The 9,887-nt window shown below is 51.5% G+C and overlaps 1 protein-coding gene across 1 annotated transcript; it reads right to left on the minus strand.

The window, feature by feature from the left end:
• Positions 1-376: 376 nt before the first annotated feature.
• Positions 377-4,962, minus strand: Birc7 (baculoviral IAP repeat containing 7). Its single transcript, XM_055596297.1, has 7 exons — positions 4,614-4,962; positions 3,179-3,278; positions 2,759-2,837; positions 2,632-2,677; positions 1,320-1,391; positions 954-1,153; positions 377-436 (listed from the first exon to the last, which is right to left on the minus strand). Exons 1-6 carry the CDS (start codon positions 4,960-4,962, stop codon positions 960-962), a joined length of 840 nt encoding a protein of 279 aa, XP_055452272.1. The 3' UTR covers positions 377-436; positions 954-959.
• Positions 4,963-9,887: the final 4,925 nt, after the last annotated feature.

Raw genomic sequence — 9,887 nt, forward strand, 5'->3', positions numbered from 1 at the left:
CACGAGGCTGGTGAGTAATTAGAAGTGCATTTTCAAGAGGCACCTGAGGCCAGTCTATTCTGGAAGTGTAGAATACAGTGCAAGGTCAGAAAGGGTGTTTTCTCCAAAGTGGGAAAGAACTTGTGAAGAGGGGACCGGACCCCTGACAGGTGCTGTTCTGTGGGTAAGAAGCAGCAGAGACCTGTCCAACATGGACTAAGAGACATGGCAGTGGGTGCCTGGGATAAAGCCTAGCTGAGCACGAAGGTGAGGCCTTCTACTTTATTATCTTCAAATAGACCCAAAAAGCTACAGCAGAATCACCCCTCACACCAGCCAGAAACTCTTTCTCCGGGCTGTACTATGTCTGTGGTGGACACTGAATGTCCTCAGGAGACCCACTGTCCGCTCTGAAACAGGTTGAGGTGGGCAGGGGGCCCACCTTGCGGTGTAGTGCCTGGAGGGAGAAGAGGAAGCATGTATGAGTTCCTTTCTCGTCAGACTTGTCTGAGCCAGGAGTCGTTGGCTTCAGGGACTTCCTTGACCTACCACCTTGTTCAGAGAATTCTCAGACACATCTTGGGGACACACTGACCTCAAAGAGCCCAAGAAGACCATGGCTCCTGTCTCTCAGCCAGGACATGGTAGAACACATTTATGTAAAAGTTGTTCCCCCCGCCAACCCACCCACTGCATGAGCACCAAGCCCAAATCCAGCCTGCATGTCTCTGAAGCTGGCCTCCAAAGCCTGACTTAAACACCTTGATGTCCAGTTAAATGAGAGGTGTCCCCCTAGACCTCTTTCCTCTGACTCTACCTATGAAGGATTCAAAATAGTGAGTGGAGCTGACGGGTGGAAGGAGGAAGGAGTGTGGCCTGGCCATCTCTAGAATGCTGCTGCTAGCCTTAGGAAGCAAGACACTCAGGTTGCATCCAGGCTTCGGGAAGGATGCTGGGGACACCCTGGGCCTCACCTGATTTTAGGACAGGAAGGTGCGTACACAGCTACAGATGGGCACCCTGCAGATCGGGCACAGCTGCAGGTTGGGGGCACACTCAGTACAGACCAAGTGGCCGCAGGGCACGAAGACCACAGATACGGCCCGGTCCAGGCACACCTTGCACGTCCGCTCCTCCCGCAGCTGTCGCAGCTGTTCCTGCACATCCCCAGCTCCTGGGGACTCAAGAATTCACCAGCACCCTCAGGGCCCAGGAGACTGATTCCTCAGGGGGCGGGGTAAGCTTGTTACACAGGCCCACCCTCTTATCCCTCATGTTCTTTCACACTTCCTCCCGTGAAAGAGCGTGGCCCATCCACCTCATTTGGGTCCTGGCTATACCTGGCTCACTGGCTTCTTCAGGCTGGGTCTCTCTTCTGGATGTGAGTAACTCAGGGCCTCCAAGGGCAGGAGCTGTAGACAGTTAATAGGAATGGGTTGAAGGCTTAGCTTCTGTGAGGGAAGGGAGGCCTAGTCCAAAGAAGGTCTAGCAGCCACCAAGATCCAGTTCTGTACTAGAGAGTGGAGGCTTTTGTATGGCACTCAGCTGCTCATAAGCTCAAGGCCAGAGGCTTCCTTGAGGCCACCAAGGACCCCGACTTCCACTTGGGTACTCTGCCTGCCCAGCCCCTTAGGTTAGATGGTCATAGATTATATATACACGCCACTTTGGAAAGGTCAGGAAACAAAGAGTGATGGATATCCAGAGGAGTGAGACATGGGGAGCCAGGCAGTGCCTAGAAAGGGGTAGAAGTATCTCTGGCTCTTGCCATGTGACCCTCCTCCTTCTGGAGCAAGACAGCCACCATTTGTGGCTGGGCACACCTGGGCTTTGGGTCCATGGTAACCATTGCCAGTTTCCGCTAGTGTCTTTAAGGCAGAGGGAGAGAGAGAGAGAGAGAGAGAGAGAGAGAGAGAGAGAGAGAGGGAGAACCCAAGGTCTCAGGGTTATAAAGAAAGACTGGTGGTCTGTGGCATGCTCCATCTATACACACATAGATCTGTGTTCCCAGAAGGCACAGGTAAAGGTCCAACCCTCTTACACTAAGGATGCTGTGTTTTCAGAGCCTCTATCTAGAGGTGCCACCATCACTGGGGACGACACTAGACAAAACCCTGTGAAGCACCAAAGTGTCCAACAGACTCATGTGCTTTTGAAATACGTTAGTGCTGTCATGTCACATATCATGTGCCTCATGTCACAATGAGGACTGGGGAGAAAAGCCACTTGCCTGTGGCCAAAATGTTGGCAAGCTGGTCATGTGGTCCCTGGAATCAGGAGTCCCCTTAGGGGTCCAGGAAGAACTCAGATCCCTGACCCACAGGGCTCAAGGAAGGGATTTGGAAAGCTGTATCCTCTGTGGCTCTGTTCAACAGGCTTCTGGTTGCAGCCCAGTTGGCTTTCAGAAGCTGTGGCTAGAGCCCAGCAGAACCAGCCCAGCATACAGCTACACCCCAAGTTTGGTTGGTGTCTTTAGCAGCCTTCTCACTAAGAGCGAGAGGATGCAGTGGTCTTAACTGTGCTCTGGACACATAACATGTGGACACAGTCCCCACCCTCCTTGCTGACTGGCAGGTGGGGATACACAGCAGCCCTACCCTCGTGCAGGTTGCCAATGCCAACTAAACAGCAGGGGCTCTGTGGAAGGCTCACCTGAGGGGCTGGCAGGGGCTGCCTCTTCTGGTTCTTCCCATTGGTCCTGTTAGAGAGCCATCAATGCCTTAAGTAAACAAAGCAGAGACTGCCAACCCACCTCAGTCCTGAGGATGGATGGACTTACCCAGGATCCAAGCAAGGGGGCGTATGTCTGGATTCGTTCCACAAAATCCCTTCCTTTTGACTGTAGCAGGAACTGACACCTGGAGAAGAGAGCTCAGGAGGCAGGACTGAACTCGTAGAGGCCCCCTGTCACATTCAAGCCCTATGAGCCTTTGAGATTCCCATGGAACCCACTATTCCCTTGACAGTTAGTCAGGGCTGTATCCCCCAGGGGTCCCTGCTGGTAAAGCTATTCTGGAGATGGGCTCTGAGCACCTATAAAAGGATAGCAACAGGAGAATGCCTACCCTAGCAGCCCTAGAGAGGGCTCCATGAAGATTGGGGTTATCTTCCACCAGAGAGAGATCTGTGGGAGATGGGGGATGCTGGATAGGGTTCGTTGGGGCCTTTCTCATTAACCAGAAGTCCACAGGGCCCTTACCTGGGAAACCATCGGGCATGCTCCGTCCAGGGATCATCCCCACGCTCCCAGCTCTGTAGACCCCCATAGCAGAAGAAACATCTCACCTTGTCCTGCTGGCCTAGGTATGGCAGAGACACATGGCTGGTAGCCCAATCTAGCTGGCAACCCCAGGGTATCCCTCTGTGACCACCAGAGCTCAGGTGGGCAGGCCAGCAGTTTAACAAGAAGGGATCAAGGCACACGGGCACCTCTCTTGTCTCAAAGACAAATAATGACAATGCCCGGGCCGTGTATCAGGAGGGCCCGAGAATATTCTGGAAAGGCTGAGCTAGCATTTGTGTTGTTCTCAGAGCATGTGGGTTGGGTAGAGACAAAAGCTTGAAGCATCTGTAGCCTGGGAGTTTTAGGGCCTGCAAGAAAGATTCCTAGTGACGGGATAAGGAGGTGACCCCCCCCCCCCCATAGCAGTTTATAGTCAGGCTTAGTTTCAGTGGCTCAGGCCTCTCTTGCCTCTACCCTCTGCCCCTCTCCAAACCATGGGAAGATGTGCCTTTCATGACCTCATGCAGAAGTTACAAACAGGATTGCTTGCAGGCATATCCCACACAGCAGACACCCCTGGTCCACAAATCCCCCTAACATCTGTTGGCCTCCAGGAGACTCATTTTCAAGGAGGCTCTAACTGCCCCAGCCACTGACCCTTCATAACCAGTCTCCAGTTGTCTTAAATCAGTTTGGAATCTTGACTGGCCAATACAAGGAAAATGGCTGATTCCTCTCCTTCTAGTCCCACTGGTGACAATTTCTCTGGCTGTGCTCATACCCACAACGCCACGTGGTGGGTCTCACTGACTCTTTTTTTTTTTTTTTTCTCAGCCAGGAAGAGATACAGCCAGAACCTGAACCATGAGTAAGGAAAGGTCCAAGCTAAAGGAGTGCTCTAGGTTTGTAACTGGAACTAGTACTCCAAGGATGCCTGGGGTTGGTCACTGTACTAGCCTGGCACTCGGGAAGCATGGAGGATTATTTACAAGATGGGCATGAATCAGAATGCTTAAGCTGACCACCGACTTCACAGGGTGCTTTTTTTTTTTTTTTTTTTTTTTTTTTTGTCTCTCTGGGTCCTAGAACCAAAGGGACTAATCACCTCTTTTCCAAGCCTGAAAGGCGCTGATGGCGGTAGGGATCCCTGAGAAAGCCTCAGAACCGTCTGAGCCGAGTGAAACCACCCAGCCAGCAGACCCCACCTCCTGAGGAGCCCTCAGAACAAGGCTGGCACAAGTTTAGGATCTCATAGTGACTTTGAGTGGGGTAGACCCCAAGCCCTAGCCAGGCAGGGATAACAAGACAACCTTTCATCAGCACCTCCCTCAGGGCAGGAATGGACAGAGCCTTTAGCCTGGAAGAGTGCTAAATAGCATCCAGACCACAGCAAAAAGACCCCAAGGTTTACCTGTGTGGAAGAAGCCTGCGGCAGCCAATGGCTCAGGCTGGATCCCCGCAGTGGACGGCCAGTTGTAGAAGGAAGCTAGGCGGAGGTCCTCTGAATCCATCTCAGGGAAGGCAGGCTCAAAGGAGTCTTCTTCTTCTGACCCTGGGCGCAATTGGCCCAAGATCTGCCCATCCAGGCAGTCCTGGCCCAGGACGTGGTTATGGGGACAGCGGGGTCCACCCTGCTCCTGTGTGGGGCCATTGCTGTCTTCCCTATGGCTTAGCTCTGGGCCACAGAACAAGTCCCTGTCCCTACCTTTAGGACCCACAGAAAGGACAGCAACTCTGAGAGAGTCTGAAGGAGAGAACATCACCGGCCCTGGAATGTGCCTGGTGACTTACCTTCAGCTCCTGTCTCTAGCCTTTCTAGAAGCTTGGTGGCTCCTGCTTCTAACTGCAGGCATAAACCACTAGATATTCAGATGTGCTGGTGTCCAGGGATGTGCCACTTTCTGAAAGAGGCCAGAGTGGCAGCCACGTGCTCTCTGCAGTGTGTCATGGGATCTCCTGGCAGGCGCATAACAAAGGCAGTACTCCACAGGGCAGAAAGTGCTCTCAATAGGGGGAGGGACAAAGCTTGGGGACCCCTCCAATGGCATCCCTTAAGCCTTAATAAGCAGGTCACGAACACTGACAAAATAGAGCAGGGGGCTTCCAGCCACTCTGGGTCCAGTTCTATCCAGGTAGAGATAGACCCAGACAGGGTCCTGCAAGGTAGAAAGCTAGGTTGTCCAGGGCAGTATGCAACCCCAACCACCATTCCTGTCATACCAAGCCTGTGCTGATGTCTAAGGATGACCAGGTCACCTGCTTATCTTGACCCTAGTACTTAGGAGATCCCTACTTGGCTCATCCCTGAGTCAGAGTTAGTCTACCTGTCTGGTCTCAGGTTGTTTTTTTTGTCTGGATAGTCTAGAGTTAAATCAAGGTGGAACATGCCTGGCCCTCATCTGAGAAGAGCTCAAGGTTTGGAGTGTGTTTGTCCCAGGCCAGACATTCCCATTTGCACGATCAGAGGGACTTGGCTCCACTAACCAGCCATAGAAAAATGGAACAAAGAGGGGGAGGTCATAACTCCAGAGAGGCTACAGGTTGGTAAAACATACCTCAGGACCCCTTGAAAGGACAGAGAAGAAGGCCAAGGGGCTAGTGTTACCTGGCTTTAAAATGCTCTGGGAAAACCATGCTTCACAGAACCCCTCACTGTCCTTTGAAATAGACCCAAGTACTGACTATATTTCCATCTGCGGCAATAGAACCTTCTGGGATACGTCCAAGATATCACAATCTCTGCCTTTTTCCACTTGCAAGCAGAAGGGAAGAATCACAGCTTTTGAACTTAGAGCCTCCTTCTCCAGGCCCCTTACTGGACTTGGTTCCCCTGGATTGAGGCCATAGGGGCTGCTATAGGAGAATAGGGGCAGCTGCACCAAGCATCTTCTCTGTGCAGGCCCAGGTTGGGTCCCTGTAGGTCTGAGCATTAGACTCTGGGTCTTCCACCTGTGCCTGGGGGTTTATGACAAGGGACAGTCTCTCCCAGTTATGACTACAAACATTTTTGTTGTCCTTGTCTAAAGCATCTGAGCCAGTCCCTCTTTCCTGTTAGGAGGTTTGAGAACCCTCCTGTCAGACAGGATCATCCTTTACCTGTGAGCACAGAATGGGGAGTTCAGCAGTGCACAAGGACCATGAGAGAGACCAGCGATAGCATGGTAGGTGCTGAAGGGACTGGGAACAAAGCATTCAGGGGGCTGTGCCAGTTGCTTTCATGCTCATACTTCATAGAAACAGCACTAGTCTCTACAATGCCTTGTCTGATGCCTACATCCCTGTCATGAGCTCACACTGCATGCTGAATCACTTGCTAACACAGAGTACCTAGGTGGTGACCAGTTGTAATTAACAAGGCCCTGTAGCTCAAAGAATAACCATGATGTGACTTTGGGTCAGACAAGGCCCAGCGTGGGAGTGTGGGAACTGTTGGTGTTATCCTCTGTGTGTTCGAAGCCTAGGGTGAGGCCTGAGGGTTCCTGGATGTGGTAAGGGAAGAGGTGAGAGAGAGGCAAGGAAGACAGAGAAAGTCCAATGCCACTACCCCCCTCTACAGACTGAGGGAATTTCCTTTCTGTGTGGTTTTATAGATCCTTTGTCCTACCCTGAGCTCTCCAGAGCAGATCCCAAACAGGGTGGAGCATGAGTGTCAGTGCCCAGTTTCGTGTTGGCAAGGGGTAATGTGTTAAAGTTAAACTTTCTCCTAAAGGTCACTCCCCTGGGCACTCCAGGGGTATTTCTTGGAGCCCAGAGACCTTGAGATGTCCAGCCAAGGAACATCTAAGCATCATGGGCTAGCTGAAATGACAACGGTCTTCTATTCCCAAAGTCCAGAGGAGTCCAAATGTCTCACAGGTCAACCCTTCAGCCTGTGTGCTTCTGGACCCAGACTCCAGAAAAGGAGGAATCCAGGGTAAAGTTAGGTTCAGCTTCAGGAAAGGCTGGATCAGGGAGCTCCTGGGCCCCAAGAAGGGCTGCAAAGAAGGAAGTGGGAACTATAGCCTGCAAGGGACAAGCTTGACACTATTTCCTCCAATTCAATTCAGAGTTGCTGGAGGGGACAGCGGATAACCAGGCTCACTAGAACTTTCAGCTCATCCATCTGTGAGCCAACTACACATGCAGGTCACCAACTTTTCCCAGGGACTTGGACTTTCTTTGAGTGCCCCATGCTCTGGACCCTAGCAAAGTGTGGACATTTTATTTTGTTAAAATGAAATAAAATGGAAGATACAGCCCTTCAGTTCAAGTACTCAATAGCTGCACAAGGTCAGTGGTTATGCTGTGGGACAGAACAGCCCAGTTCACCACTCACCCACTGCCCATGGGCTGAACACCAAGCTCCAAGAGTTGAGGAGTGAGCCCAAGGTCATTAACACCTGATTCAGAGCACACCCTACTGGCTATGATGGGAATGACAGCACGGGGTCAGAGACCAGGCCCTGGAAGAGTCATGGGAATTAGCCATACAACGATGGACCAAACCTTTCAGAAAGGCTGTGAGATGGATGAGTCCCCAGTGTCATTTGGTTCTGAGGAGACAAGAACAACAAAGGGCCAAACCCCCGGAAGATAGCTTAGGGACTTCGGGGACGGTCAGGGCAGGAGGAATATGTGGCAGTGTCTGGGAACTGCGAGAACATGAGGGAGTATGGAAACCCAGAAACCAGCCAGTGTGTGCTGGAGAAATGGGGTGGGTATCAGGGCAGATCTTCTCCCATGGAGCCCTGATTGGGTTACGATTGTATATTGCACATTGTCATAATTGTGACACAAATGAAATCCATTAACTTACATGATCAAAGTTCAGGGTGGACTGCCTCCAGCTTAGCTTGATTCATATGTTCAGATAATGCCATCGTTTGCACACTCTTCCCTCTCTGGGATAGCATCACTTCTTGTTAAAGATGGCCATGGAGAGCCTCTTTACTCACAACCCAGTGAAGTGAGGGAAAGGCATCTTGTTTACTCAAAAGCACAAGCTTAGGACTGATGAGGACTTCCAGCATTGACACCAGCAAGCAGTTACCAGATTGAAGGGTTGCTGGGCACCGTGGAGGGCCACACCCATAGTCAGAGAGTCTCCTGCAGCCTTCCCACTCCCTGGACAGCTCACTCTCATTCCTTGGGGAGGCTTGTCGGTTGCATGTCTGGTCAGGTTCTCACTGCAGCTTCAGCAGTGCTCAGCACTCCTCCAGCTACCACATGCATTTTAACACATTCTTTGTCCCAGCCAGGCCCTAAGCCCCTCCCCGTGGTTAGCCCTGCTCACTCTCTTTCCTGCCTTACCGTGCTGACCCTTGCCAACCCCACCTGGCTCCCTGATTTGATTCCTATGATGCCAGCTTTGTGTATCTCCAACAGGGCCTCGGAATCCTTGTGGTTCCCAGGACCTGCACAGGCACCTTTCATTTCAGGTGATTCTTACCTAGAATGTTGCTGTAGTTACTTTCTAGACAGTCTTTGAGACTGTTTTGTAAGTGCCACCTACTGAGATGATTGGGCCTGAGCAGGGCTTGGGGAGTCAGCCCAGCCCAGCCTTCATCTACCCCAGAATCAGTTCTTAAAGCAAAGACCTCTTCCACCCTTGTGCCAGCAAGAGCCTAGGTGTGGGCACAGTGTACTCAAGGTCCACAAATGGATGTGGCAGGGTGGCTTGGGTGACTGAGGATTAGCACCATTCTACCTAAGAGAGCTTAACATTAAATATCAAATCAGTCAACCCAACCAAACAAACAAAAATCCAATAAAAAGCCATCATGACAGGTCTAGAGGGAGCTGGTGAGGGCAGGAGGAGGAAACCTTTCTTGCCTTTTGAACCAGAGTTCTTGGTTTTCACCTTGCCCTGTGGGGACCCTGCTGAGAGCCAGACTTGGATGCCACATGAGTTGAATGAGGATGCCTGTTTCAGCAGCCTCTGTAGTTTCATGACTGAAAGTCAAGGCCTGAGGCTTACATGATCCTAGAGTACCACCTATCTTTCTTATTCTCCCTCATCTTCGAAACTGATATCCTGGAGATATCTGGATCCTGGGCCATCTGGTGCTGTTCTGGGGGACAGACAAGTACCACTACGGGAGTAGAAGCTAGCCACATCCTTGGAAACCCAGAGGTAGTCAATAGTCCACGGCCCCCTCAGTGGATAGCAGGTTTCTGGTCCAAGTTAGGCTGCTGGTCCTTGGGCGTGCTGTGTAGATGGAAAAGAGACAAGGGTTGGACAGAGGCCAAGGTTTATGAGTAGGTTGAAGTTCAGTTTGGTTGGCTGTGGTCTGGCATTTGCTCTAACTTCTTGGAGGCTTGCTTTCTGATCCAAGACCACAGAGCTGCTTGGCTTTTGAGAGCTGGGTTGCATGATGCATCTGCCAATGCTGGCCCAAACACCTGCACTCAACCCTGGATGCAAGAGTGGTCCCTGCTACAGGGAGCTAGACTTGGGGTAAGTGTCTGTGTTCTGGCTCCTGCTGTTCCTCTGTCCAGAGAACCCTGAGGCAGTCAGAATCCACTCACTTAGATTCTAGTTAAGAGATTTTCTTGAGACTAATGCAGAGACATTCTCTCTCACTCCTCCCTGTCCTGCCTGCCTGCCATATCACAGGCCTGATTTATGGTGACTTGCTTAAACCATTCTTTTTGTGTCTAGATCGAAGGACAGCACCTGCCTTATTTTCTGTCCCTGTGTCCGTGA

This window comes from Psammomys obesus, unplaced genomic scaffold (assembly GCF_907164565.1).
Source record: "Psammomys obesus unplaced genomic scaffold, mPsaObe1.curated_primary_1811, whole genome shotgun sequence".
Taxonomy (NCBI): Eukaryota; Metazoa; Chordata; class Mammalia; order Rodentia; family Muridae; genus Psammomys; species Psammomys obesus.

What these genes read in the sequence shown, in the direction of transcription:
- Birc7 (XM_055596297.1), bottom strand. Translation starts at nt 4,962, where the DNA reads ATGTTCTCTCCTTCAGACTCTCTCAGAGTTGCTGTCCTTTCTGTGGGT. An exon ending in CCCCCTTGCTTGGATCCTGG is followed by an intron (nt 2,678 to 2,758) that starts GTAAGTCCATCC and finishes GCTCTCTAACAG; the next exon opens with GACCAATGGGAAGAACCAGA. An exon ending in TGAAGAAGCCAGTGAGCCAG is followed by an intron (nt 1,154 to 1,319) that starts GTATAGCCAGGA and finishes TTGAGTCCCCAG; the next exon opens with GAGCTGGGGATGTGCAGGAA.